At 42.1% G+C, this 22,089-nt stretch overlaps 1 protein-coding gene across 2 annotated transcripts in view; it reads left to right on the top strand.

Moving 5' to 3' along the window:
- HTR1F (5-hydroxytryptamine receptor 1F) overlaps window positions 1–20,904 on the top strand; it is a 115,097-nt gene extending 94,193 nt beyond the window's left edge. For both annotated transcript variants that reach the window (XM_026841252.1, XM_026841253.1), the window contains exons 3-5: window positions 7,769–7,863; window positions 9,965–10,097; window positions 16,636–20,904. In XM_026841252.1, coding sequence (XP_026697053.1) covers window positions 16,674–17,774 — 1,101 coding nt within the window. In that variant the 5' untranslated portion in view covers window positions 7,769–7,863; window positions 9,965–10,097; window positions 16,636–16,673 and the 3' untranslated portion in view covers window positions 17,775–20,904. The remainder of the gene's footprint in view (window positions 1–7,768; window positions 7,864–9,964; window positions 10,098–16,635) is intronic.
- Window positions 20,905–22,089: the final 1,185 nt, after the last annotated feature.

The following is a 22,089-nucleotide window of genomic DNA, read 5'->3' as shown; positions in this document are numbered from 1 at the left end:
CACCAGGAGGGGATGAGAGAAGAAGGAAGGAGGATCTGCTGCTTCCCTGAATACAGCGCTGCTAATAGCAGTCCCCTGAGGCTCCAGCTATTCACTTCAGGTTTGTTTCAGAGCGCCAAACTTGCAGTAATCATTTGTCTTTACAAGGTTACCTCGAGCAATGTGCAAGCATTTGACCACGCTAACATTTGTAAATACTGAGCGTCATTATTTCAGAGTTGCTCTGCAGCACGGCATTCTGGGGATCATTAGCGGCACTCCACACCCCAGCATCTGAGCAGCCTTTGATGAAATCAAATGGCTCTGATTAAACTAGACCAAAGAAAGAATAATTGCAATCTGTGACAGTTTATTTGAACTGGATACTTTCTATCTTAAGTGCATTTTATTCCTTACTTCAATCCTAGGATTATCTGACACTTTCCAATATACTTATGAATCACAAGAACAGGAATGTCCATTTTAGATATAAAGGCACTTAAGTCAGTCATTCACTCAAAATCTCCTAGTACTTTGCAGTCACAAAGGAACAGAAGGGACCCCACCACCCTGGTTGGCACCAACTGCTGGGCGTCGCAGGACGTGTGGGATCCTGGGTGTGCAAGGTGGTAAGGAGAAGTCCTGGTACAGAAGAGAGAAATCATTTCAGGGGGGTGTGAAGGTGCCAGCACACTTGCTTGATCTGTACTGCCCTGCTCCAACGGGGACCTTCCCAAAATAGTTTTGACACAGATATCAACTTCTTCTAACCAAGTAACAATCTCTATCATTTAAACCAACTCATCTATTTCTTAAACTTGAAGATGCACATTTTTCCACAGTTTTCTAAACTGGGTGAAGGCAAACCAGAAGAAGGGTGGCCGAGCATTGGGCAGAGGCAGCTGCTTTTGTCATGCATTATCCACATGAACACCAGCTCCATCATTCTTGCTGGTTGTTGCTGCAGAAGCAACATCTGCCCAAAGAACCTACTTCCTTCTTGCCATCCAACCTCAACACTGCTCACTACAGGAAAGGTAATCATCTGCTAATAATCACAGAAGTCAGAAACCAACATAAAAGCAACAGATATATATATATAAAGAACTCACAAAAAAACAACAGACCATGTCAGGTACCTATTTATCTAAATTAAAATCTTTATCCATTTCAATGTAATAACAAGCATAAACCTACTGATTTCATTAAATACAGCTGAAACACATCTTACAGCAGTGCTCTTCATCATAACAAAAGGTTAATCTAATGATCCTGTACCATATTTGAGGTTATTAGAAGTAGTCAAATTTTATTTTGGGGGTTGTTTTATTGTGATTTTGGTTTGGGGGGGTTTGTTTTGTGGGTTTTTTTGTCAGGGTTGATTTTGTTTTATTTCCTTCTGCAGTGTTTTTCTGCACTTCCTTTCCATGTTATATCACCTCTCCAACTGAGATATACAAGAAACCTTCATGGCATTTAAATGTCTGCAGCATTTTTTTCCACTGCTAGCTGAAAATAATAAGGAAGCAAGGACTTCAGTGCATTTGAGTGTTTTCCCTCCTACAGCACTATCTCAAATCATATTTTCTGAAAGCTCCTATGCTGTTTGTTACAGCTTTTTTTAATTTAAAATTCGGATTTAGATTAGTTGATTAATAAATGTTTATGTCTATGAGGTTTTCTTTCATACAGTGCTGCATACTTTCTAGGGAATTGAGAGTACTGACAGTCAATATTATGGTCAAGCCAGGTCATACTGGAGTAATCAAAAGGGAAAAAAAAATAGGTGCAACCTTAATAAATTTACTTCCAGCACAACAGATTCTAACAATTTAGGACAAAGTTAGCTGCATGGCTTAAATTAGCTCCTTATGCCTCCTAATGAAAGAAAAAAAAAAAAAAAAAAAAAAAAAAAAGCATTATCAGAAACAGAGAGAACAAAGCAACTGGAATAAATCATTTGCAGAAGGAAAATATTGTGATTGCTTGCCTGGGTCTAAAGCAATCCATCTGAATTATCAGAAAGGATAAACATTGTAGTAGAGGTTAAGCAACAGCAAACCTTGGAACTGCAGCTGATGGTGGTGGGACTTTTCAACCCAAAACTCAGAGCTAAGCACCTACAAACACAGCTTTCAAGTGAAGACAATATATTTGATTTCTTCAAATGCTGGCAACCACATTCACATTGTCTGTTCCAGCAGCTTTTCCTAACACAGTAAGTCACTACCCAGACCCTGAGGGCTCAGTTATCCCCCTGCTAAGCAGGAGCTATACCTGTAGGTGGAGAGGAACAGGCATCCCTCACACACCAGCGCCCAGGCACAGGCAGCAGTGGGAGCAGTGAGTGCTGGAGCTTGCTGTGCTCTGACAGCAGATGCAACAGGGCTCCCACCCTGTTCACAGGGGCTGAAAGTCTTACTGAAGCCCCAAATACCCACCCACAACCTCCAAGGACTAATGCTGCTGCTGGAGGGCAGATTCCTCCCATCCCTCACAGTGCCTAGGTGCAGCATGGCCTAGCCAGGGTGGGGGCCATCAAGGCAGTGTGGTGCACCCCTCCCCAGCTAGCCCTGTTCCACAGCCCCCGGCAAGGTGAAACAAGCCAAGAACAATGATGAGGTCAGCCACAGCCCAGCCATTCCCCAGGGCAGAGAAGCAGACATTTCCCATCGAAGGGAGCAGGGGCAGTCATGGCAGTTACAGACCTCGCTGACACATACACACATATACAGCATGCCTACAGCCAAAGCACCCCCTGCCACCACCCATTCCCGACCATCGTGTCACAACTCCGGAGGGACAGGAAGGCAAAAGTTCATTTGTGTGCACTTTTAGATTCACCAAGTACACTTTTATGCTCGCTGCATTCTCTAATTGATAAATAAATGATCATAAAGTTACAGTAGCTCCCAGCCACATCAGACAGGAAGAGGCTCCACTATCCAAGATATCACTATCTGTTCACAAATTCCCTTCTCCTGGTTTAGTTGTTTCATTTTGGGGTTTTTGTTTGTTTTTTTTAAGTGCATACTCCAAAGAAATCATAGCACAATATTCAGGACTTTAATCTTCAAGCATTAGAGAGGGAGCCCACGCACCACAGGACTTACATACTTAAGACAGTCCTTACATTCTGCAGTGGATTGAGCCTGGTGGTCTTTTTTAGGATTTCCTTTACTACATATAATATCATAAAGGTACTGCTATGGGCCATATAAAATTAGTGTCATCAGCTAGTGATTTGGCTATTTTCCTTAGGCTTGCTAGTTTTACTTGAAGTCATAGATACTCAGGTCAACTGATTAGAGAGCACCTTTTTTATATATGTGTATGTCACTTCCTGTAGCTAGATCTGTATCTTTGCAAGAAAGCCTCTAAGTCTTGAGACTATGAGGGAGAAGGTTTGATATATATGACCTAGCTACATCCTAAAGATTGTGAATCAAGAAACAAAGAGGTAAAAGAATCCCATAATGTAATATCATCATTTAGTGCTTAAAAATGGGAAAAATTGAAATTCGAAAAAGAAATGAGGGACTATACAGATGTGGAGACTTGCCTGAATCTGTTCATTGCTCCCTTCCAGAAGAGTTAACATTAAAATATTCTTCAGCTTCAAAGAGCAAAGACTCATTTTGAACACTAAGGAAACACAGTTTCCAATAATGACTTCTTAAAATAGAAAACATAGAAATGATGGGCAAAAATACAATGCAATATATACACGTGTACCTACATGAGGGCATACAACGTGAGACCCTATACTGTATTAGTCATTACTTGTCAACAGCATATTGCCATTAAAAGCCTTTTTCCATAAATTCCAGCAGATTCAAAGGGTAAAACTGAAAAGGCATTTTAGCAGAGCTTCAAAAATTATAATTTGGTCTTCTCCAGTCTCCTGGTAGAAAAACTGTTTCTCATGCCACAGTCCATAGTTAAATCCTCCAAATTCCCAATGTGAGAGTTGGGCTGTAAGCAATCCGGGAAAAGGAATTCAGCACTTCCAACAGTGCTACACACAATGCTGCTCCCATACATAAGAAACAAGCCAGATCACACAGAAGCAATAGCTTGCTTTTGATTTTCCTGGCCTCTTCCAGTCTCTGAAGATTGGTGCATTAACAATTTGCCTCTGTCCTTTACTCCTGTTTTTTACCATGTTATTATGTGAAAGCACATCTTATAATCTTTATCTCTCTCAGAAACTACAGGGGCCATAGACAACCTACAATTGCTGAGAATCCACTGGAGGGTTTTGAACTCTCCTAAAGCAGTTCAGAGTACTGATGTGCCTTCTGTGGATTTTGGCAATTACATACAGTCAGTTTAATGCTTCTCTTCACCACAAAATTAATACTACATGTTGTCACACGCAAGTAGTGTCAAACACCTTTTTTAAAACAGTGCTTGTGAAATATATTGCAGGTATTCACCAAGATTACAAAGAAATTTTCTTATCATAAGAAGAAAAATTCCATTTTCTCAGCATACAACTTAAGGAGAAAACAGCTGCTAGAATTATTGCATCTTTATGCTAGTATAATCTAAATCTAAAAAATAGCTTTGCTCAACCCTCTTCTGAAACTGCATACTTTTTTCTTACACAGGAGACAAAGAGCTGAAGTGCTGTCTACAAGCGCCCCTAGGATAAACTTCTCTACAGTGCTGAAGGCTTTCATAATCACAGTTATATTTTAAAAGATCTTAGAAAGCCAACAGCAATAGATTCTCAAAGGGAAAGGAAAAAAAAAAAAACAAACCACCCAACAGTAAAAAAGCATGGTTTTGTTTGGCAATAGTTTCTTAGGCTTATCATTTTTAAGATTCTTTAGCCGCTTTATCAATGAGAAGTTTTGGGGATCAGCTGAAGTTGGATAATCTTGTTGGACAATAGCTGTCTGCACTAAATTCCTGGGACAACAATAAGGTTGTTTTTGATAATTAATTCTGAATCATCTGCTTAAATTTTAAGAAGTCGCTAGCAGTCATCTGTGCTGTACGTCAAGTGTCACAAATTCATCAGAATTATGCAAAGGAAAAAAAGTTGTGTGTGACAGTCTGTTATTTTCCTATCAGAAATGAAAATGAGTTCACAAAGTGTTAGAGAGCTTAAGACCTTATTTAGTAATCACAGAGTCTGCAACAGGAGACCTGACAGATCCAGGAAGCTTCCTAGTGAAGCTAATTCCTCACTTCTGGCTTTGGACACATTTTAACAGTGTCCTGGCTGCTACAAGCTTTCTTGAAAGTGTGGCACCCCTAAAAATATACCCAAGGCCAAATGTTTCTGTGATGCTAGCTGACCGCAGAGTCATGCTCTGCCAAAACGCAGTGCAGAGATCCCTGTCCCTGACCATGAACAAGCCATTTCCAGGGCAGCTGCTGGTGTGGGCCCAGCAGCAGCTGCTCCAGCTCGCTGCCGTCCCATCCTCACCGCAGCAGCCCGCACGGAGGCAGGTAAACACGTCGGCTTGCTCAGACAACTCAGAAATCCCAAATGCCAACATCCACCACACCACACAGATGTGCTATTTGGCATCCAGGCTCTTCAAAGAAACTACTGTATTTGTATACAGTCAACACGATTCAGCAGCAGCTTGGGACATAGATGCATCAAATACTATGGATGCCTCCCCAGGTATTCACTTCTTCAAGTTCTCCTCCCAGCTCTTCCCATCTGATGCACACTCCTCTCTCCATAGCTCTCTTCACCACACACTTGATTTTGTGCAGGCCGTCCTGGGACCTATTTTTCCAAATACTGGTACTTTTAAAGGGGATCATGTTGCAATGCAATAATAAACGGAAGCAGAGAGAAAGACTCAAGACCTGCAGAGTATTTTGAAACTGTGAAATGGAGGAAAGCTAAAGCCTGATCTGCTCTAGAGAAGTTTTGCCAGTATAGCTTCATCCCAGATCTCAGACATAGACGGTTTATACAGGCCTGGAACAAATGTGTTTTTGTCATTAGCACTTACGCTAATTCACTGAATGAACTAAACTCTTCTGGATAAAATATTAAGTTGTGTCAATGCTAGGATTTAATTCCTTAAATTTTATTTTTTTTTCCACACAACTGGAAAAGCATACGAGAACAGCAAATGAGGACTTCCTAGGTATCTGGTACCTTCTCCCTTTGAAAGACACACTCCCTAGACAAAAGTTTCCAGTGGTGCTCATGGAGAGTCTGACCAGTTACCTGCCCCCATTAATGCTCTGCCTCCACCCAGGAGAAAGCACATACAAGAATGGCTCTATATTTTGCATTACCAGCACTGCAGCACCCCACGCAGAGTACAGCAAAAGTCATGCCCTCTTTAGTACTGACCTAAGTTCGAAGGCACAGAATCTGGATTTTGGAGAGATAATCCCCAGCCTACATGTACACAATGGTGAATAAATCAATCCTAGAGACATCTTTAAAATATCACAGGGCCAGTAAGGAAGCATCAGTATTCACTGTATAATTATACTTCTACCTTTTCACTATGCAAACTCTACAAAGAGGAGTGTCTGTTTACTTATAAAGGAGGCTGACACCTTAGATATCGGCAGGTTGGCACTCTACCACATGGCGTGTTTTCAAGTCCACCGTTAGTCCAGCCACAGTGATCTAACCCAGCCTGACCCAAGGACAGTTTAGTTACTGCTTCTAAAATGAAGACTCCTGGGCAGGTTCCCAAGTTGAAATTTTATCTGACAGCTTCAATACAGGGCATTCCTCTGCAAGCATCTCAGATCCACATAGTAAGATTTCCCCAGCCTTCCATCTGCCTGTTCAGAGCTCCACCTGCGCTCTCAAAGTTCACTTTTTCCATACCAAGCTTTGGCATAGCAGTTTCAACAAAGGCTTTGTACATTACAGACCTTGACAAGACCACCCTCCACAGCCCACACTCACTGCTTCCTGGGGGTCAGCAGTTTGTCAACATTTCAGACAGGACAGGGTCTGTAGTGCCATTCTGCCATGGCATGTCCTCCTCCATGCAGCCCTCTGCACAGGTCCCTTTGCCACCCAGACAAACTGCAGGAGCTTGCACTTGCACTTTCCCTTCCCTTCCTCATACCCTTTACAGGGTCTCTTCCTCAAGCTGCCATTTTTCACTGGTGGAAGCTATCAGGGCAAGACAGCCTCACACCCTCTGATAGAAAAGCATCGTCTGAAGGAAAAAACAAACATCCCTGCACAACAAAATCCTTTCCCACAGATATATCACTTTGAGAAAGCTTTCAACAAATTCTGCCTTCTTTTCTGGCAGCATGTAAATCCTTTCCTCTCTGTCTTTCCCAAGGAGATGGGAAAAAAGCATTTTGAGTTCTACTTCCGCTAGAAAGTTGATGCTCTTAGTTTTACTCCCACTTCCAAACCCGCCAACCTTAAGAATGCTTTTGTCTGGTTTGCTTAAAATACTTCTTGGCCAGGGCTACATGCACATCATTCAGAGGAAACAGCCTGAATTGTCTCAGTCCTGATAAAGAAAACATTAAAGAACTGCTGTTTAGTGCAAACCCAATGCAGAGTTTACTATCTGATAGGGTTTTTTAAATCACATATGGATAACAAGACCTAAGGAAAGACCTTAGGACATGATCAGATTAGGAGTAAAGACAAATGACACTGTAAAAATAAGTACGAGGAAAGACACGGAAATATGCAGTAAGACAGCCTTTGTAAAAAATGATCAGTCTCCAGAAACTAGGCAGAGATTGCAGATTACGTGAATTTTGCCATCTCTCCAAATGGTGATTAACCACAGACTTGTACTGTTCTTGTGTCATGCAGAATCCCTGCTGCAGAGGAGGAGCACACTGACAAGTCACCTTCACTCCTCTTCTAACAAACTCTTCTGAGACCCATTCTCCCTCAAAGCTGTCCTGGTGAGCACACAGCAGAAAAATAAATACCCTACTGTTGGCCCAAGTGATAATTTGAAAATTATGTTTTCTCATATTGTAGATTGAAATAGAGATCTTTTCCAGACTCATTGAAAGTACTGTTTTGTTACTGCCCAGGAGTAAACAAGGTAGTTGCTTCCAGTTGAATAAAATCTTTCACAGTTATTATATAATAAAACCCACATTTGATACAATTCACAAGCAACTAAGACATAAGGTGTCCACATTATGTTAGAAGTCAGGTAACAGAGGAGCTATTCCACCAAAACACCTATGAACGAGAAAACACTTTTTTTTTTTTTTTTTTTTTTTACTGTAAGTTGAACTCCTTGTAATAGAGTTTCAGATGTAGGTGTATCAGTGAAAAAGGTTTATGACTTACAACTGCGCAGGCATGTGTTTTCAGAGGGCTGGCAAAGAACACATGGCCCCAAAGCATAAGGATGAGTGGGAAGTGGAAGAAACAAGGCTGTGTTTCATTACTGTTCAAAGGAAGTAAAACTGCCTCTAAACCTCCTTGCTCCAGTGCTGCTTTGTGGTTCCTACAGGTTTCAAGCCTTTATCAGAAAGGCAGTGTTTTGAAATACAAGCAAAGCTGTTCTGCATTTTCACCTCACTGTACAAATTTAGTTGATAATCATGAAAGCAAGCCACTCCTGCACAGTATGAAACTAGTTGTACAAATTATATCTAGAGATGGGTGAACAGTCAATTCTTTGATTCACTGCCAATCCGAAGAAAAACTTGAAACAAAAACAAACAAATAAATGCCTTGCTTTGACTTCAACGGAACTAAAATAAAAATTTTAAATGCCTTTTTCTAATACAGAAAATTTTTGGTTAAATGGAATATTTCAGGCTGTTAGATGCAAACTAAATTAAGGATGGGTGCCTAAGAGTGGGGATAGGAAGCAAGTGGCCCACTCCTGATATGGAGGGTCCAAGTTCAGACCCCAACCACCCATCCTTAGAGGCACATGTGCCTCTAACAACAGGGTGTTGACCACATGGTTACAAGGGACTTTGTCTGTATAGAATACTTGCCATCATGAAGGTACCATTTTGCTCAATGTAGAGCTCACACAGGGGGATGGGGTGCCCAGACCCTACTTAATTTGTCACAGATACATCAGCAGCAGAAGAGATGGCAGGAAGCAGCTCCCACAGGCACTACTATCCAGGACCTGGTCCTCTGGGGCTCTCCCACATCATGTACAATATAAGAGGCAGGTCTCCAGACCACTGTCCTGAGAGGTCTGGACTAGGGATTCAGACCAGCCTCAAATAAGAGGAAATTGAATTCTCTCATCTAATCAACTATAGAAATAAATCACTGACTTCTCCTCTGGAGAATTACAAATATGGGTTTGAAATTTTCCCTTTCTCCTGCCAAAATGATCAAATTCATAACAGGTTCACTCTCCAGTAACCCAACAACTGAAGCTGCATTTGGGAGGCATGCTTACTGTTTTCAGTAAGCAAGTCCATCATCCTGTGGACTATGCTGTTCTCACTGTCCCTCCTTCCCCCCATCCCAGAGGGCTGGCTGAGAAGCCCCATCAGCTAGATTAAAACAGATGGCAGAGGGACATGAAATAAAGAGCAAACACAGATGACTAATTTTCCAAAAGGAGACAAAAACCCAAACCTTCAACTTCAACACAAAGCAGCGAAGAATACATAATTACTTTCTGATCATTCTTCCGTATAAGAAAATGAAGCAGTTGCTACAGATGCGATGACAATAAGCAGTGGAGGTATCCTCCAGGCAGGCTTGACAAGCTACACAGGGCCACACTGCAGTCCAACAGATGCAAGTAGGGAACACAGCAGAGGTACCAAGGCATCATGGACTAACCCCACCTATGTAGCAACCCTGCTTCCCAGGCAGGTTTTGCTGAGCACTCTGCTTATGCTTACCTGGCTGAGTTTAAAGCTAGCTCACACGGTACCTCCCCAGGAACTGCAGTGACACCTTTGAAATGCAGGAGGCAAGGAGCTGCCCCCCTGTGACAGAGGCGCGGGAATCTCTCCATTATGTGAGGTCGTTACATTCAGGCTTGAAGAGTCTGGTATTTTGCAGACTGGAAAACATGGAGCACTTCGTAACATTCATGGAATAATGAAGCAAGGACAAAGCCTCCTGGAGGGAGACGTGTCAAAGGAGTCACAGCCAGCATCCTGCAATTTATACAGCCTCAGTAGGAAATATGAAGGTGAGTTAATTACACCAGGGACATGAGGACAGAAGCTGTTTCAGTGCTGCACTCTTCCTCTTTGCCAGAGATTACTGCCTTCATTCTGGCCCTGACGGAATTGGTGCTTGCATCTCTTTTGTCAGCATGCAGTGGCAGAAGGCAAGTTCACCTTCCCTGGCAACTTGAGCAAGCCCTCAGCCTTTGCATTTCAGCTGCTTCAGTGGAAGCACTACCACTGTCCTATGGATTTTGCTCCAGGAGCAATAACATGACAGAGCAGACACATGGGGCGGTAATTTTCAGGGCTAAATCTGTCATGCTTTGCCATTTTAGCCATTTGGGATTATTTCTGTAGGCTGAAAGAATTTAAAGAACCATCCAGAAAATTAAAGCAGGCATCATCTTTGTTGTGTCTGACACAAAACATACTGCAGTGTATCATTTTGCCAACACAGGGATTCTTAATCTGCAACAGGACTAAGAAAAACATCAAATGCAGGTTTACTATTCAAGGCACAGAAATTGACTTTTCTTTGCCATTCTGCAAGAAATCAGAGCCCCTGAACTCAATGCAATAAGTGGATTTGTGCATCTCTAAGCTGGAGGTACCTATTCTCCAGGACTCTCAGACTGGTTTCCTTCATGTGTTAGTTACACTGATATTTGGGGCACGCTGCAAAACCTGTTTACCCATGCTTCTCCCAAGGGGTTCTTGGGAGGTAGAATTCTATATTATTTTTAGTTAATATTAGTTCAATTCATTTAGCTGGGATTTTACAATTACTTGTGGTCTGTATTTCTAGAAATGGGTCTGTTGTGACCTTCTGCAAGTTAAAATGGTAAATAACTCCAGTTAATAAGACACTCAAACAGTTTTTGAAATATTCCTCCAGTTTACCAATACATTTCAGGTCCAGAACGTGCTTAGTCCCATGGACTGAGACAGTACTGCTCAAAACAGGGAATCCAAAGCATTACTTCAGCATGCATATACAAACACTTGCTAAGAGCTTACGGACCGGAAATAGTCTCATTTAAAAAATTAAAAACTTAACTACCTCCTAGTTAAGTAGCAGATACAGAAAAAGTTTTAAGGATGCAGAAATGCTGACTGGGTAAGGAAAGCTAGCAGCCTTGTGATTTCTGCTTTGTATACTTCAAATTGCTGATAGGCATCTATCTACTTTGCATTCCAGGAATTACAGGTTTGCAGCAGCTGCCTTCAACTGGCAACTTCTCTTACAAAGCTGCCAGTCACCCCTACCTTGTCCCAGGGGACGCACTGTAGCTTTAGGAATCTTAGAAAGAGTTACTGAGAAAAAAGAATTTAAGGACAGGATGCTGCTCTTCCTTCCCTGTTGGGATGCTCAGTGAAGTGTGTATCCCCTCTCAGATCCAAGTACAAGCTCACCTTTCTTAAACAGATTTGTTTAATCCAAAAAAGTATTATTTCCCGCTATTCATATATAATATGGTGGATCATTACTAAGCTAATTGTCATTAGTACATCAGATGGTTGGTATTTAAAGACACAGAACTACATCAGGAAGGATTTCTATAAGCTCATAAATACTCGTCTCAGAATCAATTTCAGCTCCCAAGCAAGGCTAGTACTTATAACTACTTTATACCTCTATGGTTACTTTAGTCCTACCTCCAGTAAGCATCTCATTAGTCTATACAGGAACAGGTGATAAAAACAGGATAGCTGAAAACAAGCATGATCTTCATCAGGAAAAAAAAAAATTAGGATCAACTTCCCCTGAAGCAAGAAAACTGGACTCTTCTAACTGGCTTACAGATCAGTTTAGCCAAAAGAGCAAGGGATCCTGCTAGCAGGTGAAACATTTCATCATTTCAAAGCCAGCTGAAGCCTGTTTGAGTGAGAAAGACAGGCAGGACCTATCTGTGCCATTGGCACAATTTTGTGTTTACTTAATGAACAAAGCCTGTTGCTATCTGTAGTAATTTAAATACTCTTAGGTCAATCAGTTGCTCATTTTGCTTTTTGAGTAGTTACTGGTTTTAAATTAAAGACACATTTTGCTAAGGAACCCACATGGAAAAAAGCAAGCAAATACCCACCCCCTAGTACACTCAGAAAACTTGTATTCAAAAGCAGTACTTGAACTCTAATCACCGTTTTCTCGCTGCCAGTGCTTAAAGCAATATAAAACAAATCAGGCCCAAAAATTAAGAGCTGTAAACTTCTAGCAGTTCAGTCTAAATTCAGAACCTCAAACAACAGGCTTGTGATGCCCTTCCCAAAAGTGTTCCCAGCCATGCTTCTCCAGAAACTGGTGTTTTGTATTATTTTCCAGATTTACTCAAAAGCAGAGGAGTGCTGTTTTCCAAACCTGGAAGGACAGACTAATGCTATTGAACAAAAGCAATCTTACTACTATTTTGTAAATCTTAGACATAAATGGGTGATTATGAGCTTAATAACATATACACATGCTCCTGCAAAACTGAAGAGCACCAACAACACTGCCTTTTCTTTGAGTGGCCACCAGACAAATTCAATGTTTACTTTTGTGATAAGGCTGGACAGACATTTTCCCCCATGCCTTCTAAACAAGATCAGTAGGATGATATATGTGCTTTTACAGACAAGGAAGTACTTACATTCTGGTCACCTTAACATGCCCTATCTGGGAGGGAAGGAAAAAAGATTTATAGAAGTGGCTAATTCCTCAAACATAATAATGTTCATGTATCCAAGATAACAGACACGCTATCTTAGGTGAACAGCAGCTTCCTTTGTTTACAGGGCTCATGTTCAGCAATTGAAAGCTAATATTTCAGTGGGTCAACTGAAATACCATACTTGTATTTTAGTAGCAGTTATAGATTAATTTACTGTGTTCAGATCTATAATAAAGATAAAGTACAAGACATCTTTTTCACCCATCTTAAATTCAGGACAATACGACGCAATCGAAGCTTCAAGTCTTTCTGAAGTCTTCCAACAACAGCTGCATGTTGAAAAGGTAATAATAAAAGACAACACTTCCAACTGCAGCAAGAGCAGCTTCCATGGAATTTGAAACAAGCTGATAGATTCCGCTTAGTCCTTCAAAAGGGGAACTGATTTGCCAGTTCCAGAAAAGTAGCCTTAAAAACATCTGGACTGCAATAGTTTCTCTGAAAACAGATACACGTCACTGCTAACTCATTCTCTAATTTTTGAAATACAGATTTCTCTTCAGCTCAACATGGCTGAAAGTTTATTTTCATTCACCAAAGTAAATTCACTGCTCAGAGAAGAGAGCTCCAAGTCTTCCGTGCTTCATTTTGAAGTGTTGTGTCAGGTATGTGTCCATAAGGAGATGCCCACACCCCAGGGCAGAGGGACTGTGCCTGCTCTGCAAGGCAAGAGCTCAGTAGACTCACACGGGGATAACAGCAAAATCTGAGCTGGAAGTATAGCCTGTAGTTTGGCCAGCATGCCCACAGCACCTGGGGGTATCACCTGAGACTAGATCTTCCCTGCACTAAATGCATACAAGAGATAATTCATGCTACTAAGAGGAAGCAATACACATATGGAAAGCAAGCATCAGGGAAGTACCTCTGTAGCTATTTTACAGATAATCAACTGAAACACTTTAATTAATTTTCTCAAAACTTGACAAGGAAAGCCTACAGCAGAGGGGCAGAAGCCAGGCCTCCTGCATCCAAATCCAGTGCACTGTTTACAGGATCATCCTTCATACTCCTAAAAGGGGTTTGGTTGCTTGCTCAGGAGAGAAGCCAGTGATGGCCACCAATTGAACTGAGTTCAATTTAGCAAGAGAAAATCCAGAATTAGTTCATCCTGGGAGTGATCAAAAGAGAGAGAAGCAGCAGACCTTAAATGCTGCCAGTGTTTCAACTCCACATATTTATAAAACAATCTTTTTAGCTAATGATCACCCAATAACCTTGCGTGACTTCCCACCACAGTTAGCAGAGGATCCCCATCCCGCTCGGACAGGAAAGCCACCAAACTTTGTGACTGGCAATCCCAAACAGCACAGCCCACTGAATGGCTCTGCAACCTCAAAGGAAGCCACAACCCTAGAGGGCAAATCTTGTCACTGTACCACTGTCTCTCTTGGATGGAGTCCCTCTTTGCTCTGCAGAGCAGCCCACGGGGACCACCCTGGGCACCAGCTGCCAGGGCTGTGACGGCAACAGCAGAGGATCTTACCACTTCACATAGGAACGGGAGTGCATATGTCCAGATGGGTGCCATTAAAGAATAGGTTATGTCCTGTGAACAGAAGACCCCAGCATAATTATCTAACAGTAGTACACTAAAAACTCGGTGTGGTCGTCTTCAAGACTGCTGTATTTCCACATTAGCAGCCTGAATGAAATCTGAGTGTACCATCTGATAATTTTTAAACCACACAGAGAAGCATAATCACTGCACGTGGCAAGTAAGCACTTTTCTGACACTGCTTCTTACAAAGAGCCTCCAAATGACTGCAGTACTAAGGAAACCTACTTATTCCTATACAGCACTTTTGTGAACCCACCCATACTGTTTTCCTTACTCCACAGTCTCAAACTGAATAATCTTTCAAAAGCTATTAATCAGTTTTCATTACCTCTAAATTGCTTTTTGCTTGCTTGCAATTAAGGATTAATATGCAAAGAGTTAGAGATTTATAAGGTAATTAACCATAATGAGTAACTGTTCTAAAATATGATCAACTGCTAGATATCAACAGAAGTCTTAGTTTTTCCCAATAAACTTTTTTTCACATGTATTTATACAAGCTCAAAAACGAAGATCTATTTAGTAGAGGTTGAACATTTACCAGATAATACTATATATGCCTATTCTTTCTCTGGAAGGCAGCTAGCTATAGACAAAAATATCTGCGAACTAGCAATTACCGTGGATTCAGAAGGTTTTAAGGTGACGCTGACATGATGAAAGCTCTATTTTTATGGGTGTGAAGTATATTTCAAGTTCAGAGAGAGAGAGAGAGAGAGCACATGCATGCTGTAATCAGCTCATATACAGGACAAGATTCTGCTTGGCATTTGTACATATCGAAATGTGAAATAGATTTCCTTTCCTTGTTCTTCCATACAATTAAATGTAGGTCAAGCAATGTCAAAAACCTTTTCGAATTGGTTCAACAGAATATTAGGCATTGTCCGGGTTAGAAAATCAAACCAAATTGGTGAGCTGGCTCCAAAATTATAAACAGTATATGAGATTCTTTTTCAGCCAGTCCAGCATAATATCAAAACCCTTCGGTTATGTTAATGAGACCCATTTTTCCTAATTATTCACTTATTTCATGTACTTCTCTACATGTGGCATCCAATGCAACACAAGTGCAGTTGACTGACTACACTCTAAAATTCGTCATATCAAACCCCACTTAGGGGTTCATCAGGTAGATCTTACACACACAAAAAATTGCAAGTCAAAGCTCACAAGAGGATGAAATGCGATCCACTTACTGTGAGTTACAAACCATAGTCTAAAAAGCTGGAAACTCCTACTTCAGCTGCAGTCTGTAGAGTGCTCAGAAACCCCTCTTGATAAGAAAGTAAGGTGCACTTCCCCAGAACATAACTGAGAATTTATTTCATCAGTATTTCCCTGATTTTTGCTTCCTGCAGAGCCATAAGAGCATTTACACTGTTTCCATAGAGAAAGTCATCAGCAGAACCAGCTAGCATCCAAGTTTTCTGCAGTTTTCTTCAGCAGCAACCAAAGAATAGCAAAACTTGAGGAAAAGTAATGATGTTCCCAAGGCTCTAATATATGTATAATAATTCAGTTAGACAGTAATTCAACCATTTGTAGATTTAAAATACATTCAGCTGTTTCATTTTAGAGTTGCATAAGAGGAAGCTCTAAAATGAAACTTTCAACACGCAATTGTTTCTTCTCCTGTCTACTGCAATGTTTCACATTTCTGTTTTCTCTTAAAAACTATGTCCCAGTTTAGAAAGCCCATGTTTATCGATACACAAGGAAGGAGTCATATACTGATGGGGAAAAAGTTTACATAGAGAAAAGAAGCATTATGCCTGCTTCCTGTGGATTAAAGATTACATTGCTTAGTGGAGTACACAGTGCTAGCCTAAAAGCAGTATTAGTATGTACTTTAGGATGAGATTGTTCGCATTTGCCAGTTTCAAGGCTCCACTACAATCCATTGAGAATAAGTAAGTAGCAGGAGGGCTGGCTCTGAACCCCAGGGGCCGCACTGATGCCACTGCCCTGCTCAAGGAATAAGGTTGGCTCCCCTATGCAGCGATGTACAGCATCTCGCAGGGCAACGCCATCTCAGATGACACAGCATGTGCCTTTCCTCTGCTATGCCCTTAGCAGCAGCACACCCAAGGAGAAGGAGGAGGGCCCTGTTCTGGAGGCAGAGTGTCCCCATGTAGTGCTAGGCAGGAAAATCTGTTTGGAGCCAGAATAATTTCTAATGATAAATCTGAGGTTCTGGCAAGTTTGGGTCTTTTAAGATGACAAAAATCAAGACTTCCTGGAGACTAAAGATGTACTTTCTGAATGTTTTTACTTTTCCAACAGGTAACAGCTACCGATAAAGATCACCTTTAAAAGGGAACATGGATTTAATAAACTCAACTGAACAAAACAGTACATCAGAAGAACTATTCAAATGGGTGACATCCAAGATTCTCATTTCCATTACCCTGTCTGTGCTTGCACTAATGACAACCGCTATCAATTCACTCGTAATGACTGCAATAATTGTGACAAGAAAGCTCCACCACCCGGCCAACTATCTAATCTGCTCTCTTGCAGTGACTGATTTCCTTGTGGCAGTACTAGTGATGCCCTTCAGCATTGTCTACATTGTAAAGGAGACCTGGATCATGGGACAAGTGGTGTGTGACATTTGGCTGAGCGTGGACATTACGTGCTGCACATGTTCCATCTTGCATCTCTCTGCCATTGCTTTGGACCGGTACAGAGCAATCACGGATGCTGTGGAATATGCACGGAAAAGGACACCTAAGCATGCTGGCATCATGATTGCCGTGGTATGGATCATATCCATTTTCATCTCCATGCCGCCTTTGTTTTGGCGGCACCAGACGACCAGCAGGGATGATGAATGCATCATCAAACACGACCACATTGTTTTCACCATTTACTCTACATTTGGCGCCTTCTATATCCCATTGGCCTTGATTCTGATCCTTTATTACAAGATATACAAGGCAGCAAAGACATTTCACAGAAGAAGCATCAGCCGGATTGTAAGGGAGGAGGTAAACGGACAAGTCCTTTTGGACGCAGGTGAAAGAAGCACCAAATCGGCTTCAATGCCCAGCACAACAGAGAAGACATCAGATCCCCTGGTGAACTGTGATAAAATCAATATCACCCTACGAAGCCCCAGGTCTGAATCAAAGCACGAGAAGTCCTGGAAAAAACAGAGAATCTCTAGCACAAGAGAGCGAAAGGCAGCAACTACGCTGGGTCTGATCTTGGGGGCATTTGTGATCTGCTGGCTTCCTTTTTTTGTAAAAGAAGTAGTTGTTAATACCTGTGAAAGATGTCACATCTCAGAAGACATGTCTAATTTCCTAGCATGGCTGGGATATATAAATTCCCTTGTTAACCCTCTAATCTACACAATTTTTAATGAAGATTTCAAGAAAGCCTTCCAGAAGCTTGTGAGGTGTAGGCAATATCTTTAAGAGCTTTTGTTCCTATAAGGAGAACATACTCATTGTTTTTTAACCTGTATAAATTTATGTAACTGAGATGGCATTTGTTGTATTTAAGGAAAATCACCAAGACTCTGCATTTACATTATGACTTTTTTGTATCAGTAGTACTGGGAGCATAAATTGCCCAAGTTTTAAAGAGATGGATCATCTGGGATCAGTTTTGCTCCGGAAAAAGAGGTAGCATATTGTGGCTCTGATCCGGTTGGGATTTGCACAGCTGCCTAGCTTGAAGCATAAGGTATTACCTTAAATATGAAGGAACTATCTACTTGAAGTAGACAAAGAAACAAATTTTTTTTAAAAAGGTAACCCTCCATCATCAATGAAATTTTAAGCAAAACAACACACAGGTTTTAAACACTAACTGTAAGAAGATAGAAAATACACCTTGGAATTAAGCATGATTTTATTAGTTTGGCACAGGCTCACAGCACGAAGCCAAGCCATTCCCAGTGAAGGGCACTAGCTTTAAACGTATCTAGCATCATCCTATGTTGATTAGCTGAGTGCAGCTGCAGCCCTGCCTCCTCCTGTAGATGAAGGATTTCCCGGTGTTACACCCTCACAGCACGCCAGCAACAGGCAAGGTGCTTTCATGGGTTACCAGTTTCATAACAAGCCAGTGTTACGAGCCCTCTGCCACTGGGCACCCACAACAGACATGGGCATAGCCCCAAGGGAAACAGACAGACAGTTGGGGCACCTCCAATGAGCTGGGTAGACAAAGTGCCAGGTGCTCTGAGACACCATTTCAGCAGGGACTGGGGAGGGTGAGTTCATAAAGAGCAGCTGGTGCTCGTTATGGAGATGTTAGAGGTGAGATAAACATGAGACAGTCCCTTCTTCATGTCCTCATCCCTAGCTCACACACCTGGCTAGGTACAGCCCCTATGACTTTCAGCACCAAACCCAGACACACAGTTTGTGCCAGGACTCCCAGAGCACTGCTGATGGTGGGAGGCTTAGTGAGGTTTGGTTGAGGGCCACCTAATGACGAACTCAGGCTGACCGCTCCAGCTCGGCATGTTCAGCCCTCCACCCCCAGAAGCCTGATGTCCCCTGAGTCTTTTCTCAACAGCCTCAAGCACTAGGGCTGTGCACCATCTTTCCAAGCATGTGAGAAAGGAGAGACCGACCATGGTTCTGGAAGCGTGGGTCTCTGGAAAATGTGGTGCAGCAGCTTCTCCAGGAGGGCAGGGCGAGCAACCTCAGTATGTAGTGCACAACTGGGCAGAGAATCCTGTGGGGTGCTCACTAGCTGGCACCTCTAAAGCCCTCCTTCCCCCAGATCATCTAGTCCATGCCCCCGGTCCCACCAGAGCTAAAAGGCACTCCAGCCAGCCCTGGCCAGCTGGTTCAGTCAAAGATAACCACAACGAATAAATCCCCTTGTGGGCTGCATATAGGCCTCAAAGATGGCACCTTGACCAATCTTGATTTACATGCCCCAGATGCCATGCCTCAGCATTAATGAGTGCAAGAACAGCCCTTGCCTCAAAACCAGCGGTGCAAGTTTGCCAACAGCTGAGGGTACTAACAGAGCAGTGGCATTTACACCCGAGTGCAGATGAGTCACTAAAACCCAACCAGAACCCAGGGACAGGTTTTGCACTTTTCAGGACAAACAGATTCAGGCTGTGTTACTAAGACCCTGGCTTTGTATTCACTGCCAGACATTCTGTGCTCTCTGGAAAGAATAGGGACCTGAGGCTCCTTATAGGAACTACAAACCCCACTGTCAGCAGCAGCATTCTCTTGCAAAGGTGCTCTGATTTGGCACATGGGCCAGCAGCTTAGGCACATCACAAAAAAAGCTGAGATGTGAGACCACAGAGCACATCCTTAGTTTGGGAAAGGTATCACTGCTCTTTGAAGTTGTTCTTCCAAGCGACTTTCAGCAGTTTGCATTAGAGAAGAAAACCCATAAAGAAGCCATCACTGTCGTTTCTCCCTCCCCCTCTTCCCTCCCCTGTATTACAAACTCTGGAGTTTAATAATTTTTGTATTTTGCCCACTAGCTACCAGCTGACACAACATCTGTCAGAGGTATTTCTTGCAAGATGACAAGGTTTGAAACCTGAGATACTGAACTAATTTGTTTCTGTCACTTGCAACTTACCGTATTCTGCTTTCATATCAAGGTCCAAATGAGATGCTGTTCAGAAGTACTAGAAATGGTGCATTTGCTTTACAGTTGATTTTAACCCGTCAGGAATCTAATGGAAAGCTCACTTGTCATGCCGTGTAGCTCTAGCACAGCAGTAGCACAGCTAAATGTGAAGATACTAGGATGCGACAGAATGGAATCTGGCTCATGCTCAGTGCATGCTAGCGCACTTTACTACCATTGCAGTCAGAGCACAGCCTCTGCAGCCTCCATGACCTTGGTAATGGCTGCATTATGCTGAAAGAAAAAACTGCTTTATACATCAGCCGTGCTCTACTGTCTCCAGAAAGAGCCATGGAATTCAGCTTTCTAAAAGGATTAGCAGATTAGCAGAAGTCAGCAAAGAAAACCCCACTGAAACATTTAAGATTGAAGACCTCTGTTTCCCACGTTTCCTGAGGACTGAGTCATAACATTGGATATCTAGGGGCAGGACTTCCTCTCCCCCTGCTTCTCCCTTTATGACTGCTGGAGGGTAGAGTATATTGTTTATCCTCCTACACATAAGAAGTTTGACAATATCTTGTGAAATCAAATTGGAAGAAAAAAATAGAGGTTGCTTTTGAGGAGAAAAGATACTTAAAATACTCATATTTAAATAATAACAGATAAAGCTCAAAGAATGGAGCAATATGTAGATAAACAGAAAATATCTTTCATTTATGCACTGTTAACAGTATTATACTCTGAATCTAATTAAGATGCTAAACATTTCTCAAGATGCAGGGTGGTTTCTTTTGTATCATTTTCACTGAGCTGTATCTGCTCACCCTTCAACACCCCAGTGGTGGAAGATGCAACTACAAGAAATCTAAGCAAACGAGTGGGTAGTTATCCTATTAAAAGCACTTGCGGCTTGTGGACCATCATTTCTTGGTGTCTGACTGCAACTCATCACTCATTCTCTAACAGAATCCACTGTGCCGAACACTTTATCACACAACCTCACACAGCACCATTTCATCTCTAGCATTTATCCATGCATGTGATATGTTAAGAAAAAACGTGAGTTCCTCTTTCATAATGCATAAAGGTTAAGATTTCTGTGGAATGCTGCTTTCCCTTTCCCATGAAGTACACAGGCATCCACTGGAGCTTAGCACTGGACTCAAGGAGCAAGTTTTTATGCACTGGAGCTAAGATTTTTTTTGCAAGTAGCTCTGTACCTTGTGAGAGTTCAGTTTCAGCAAATAGAAAAAATTATGTCTGGTTTCCTATCTCTACCAGAAGACTTTGTGTGTGTATTTCAGGAAAAAGCTTTACATCTCCTCTAGGGTTTGCACAAAGCTTCCTGGATCCCCATCCCTGCTGCTGCTGCCCTCCCTGTTGCTGTTTGCTGCCCACCCATCAGTTTAGATTTCTTCTAACACCCAGAGAACTGTATCTGAGCAGCTGACCTGCTCTCACTTCAGCTTTCACAGAGAATGATTCCTGAAGCAGCTGGGAATACTATATCCAGTTCAGGTGGATGGTTTTTGCTAACAGCAAGCAGTTAAATACACCTCATTATCCTGTACTCATTTCTTTGCCTTTCCTCCCTGCCAGATGCTTTACTGGTGTCCTTTCCTCTTGAAGATGGCATATTCCTACAAAGGACTTGGGGATACAAATATACTTTTGTGTTAGTGATGCAGTCACACTTGTTAACGCATGACTGTACCACCCAGAAACACCCACCTCATCCAAATGCGCTTTTGGCAGTCACTGTCTTCAGCTGGTGCCTGATTGTTCTTGGTGTTAGGGAGGTACACGGAAATAACTATGTGCCAAATTATTTTCTCCAGTAGTTACAAACTCGGCATACTATTTCTAGGCAAGTACACATTACTATTTGGCCTTTGCATTTCAGATTCCCTTGCAGAAGGGAAACAGAAAATCACCACTGTAGCCATTGGAAGAAAGGGCTTTTTTGAACTCTACACACCAAAGAGTAAATGCTACAAGAAAATCAAGAGGAAACCCCTGCAGAAGCCCTGTAAGAAGCATAAACATAACACTGTGTCTCCTCTAGAAACAAGAGCTGCACCAGAGCATGGGCAGCTGTTCTCAGAGGGAGGGCTAATGGGTCAGCAGTCATCTACTGGTCACAGCAGGCACTCACAAGCACTCCAACGC

Source organism: Athene cunicularia (genome assembly GCF_003259725.1).
Source record: "Athene cunicularia isolate RWA chromosome 1 unlocalized genomic scaffold, athCun1 chr1_part3, whole genome shotgun sequence".
In the NCBI taxonomy this organism is placed as follows: domain Eukaryota; kingdom Metazoa; phylum Chordata; class Aves; order Strigiformes; family Strigidae; genus Athene; species Athene cunicularia.
This window is presented reverse-complemented; position numbering and strand designations above follow the sequence as displayed.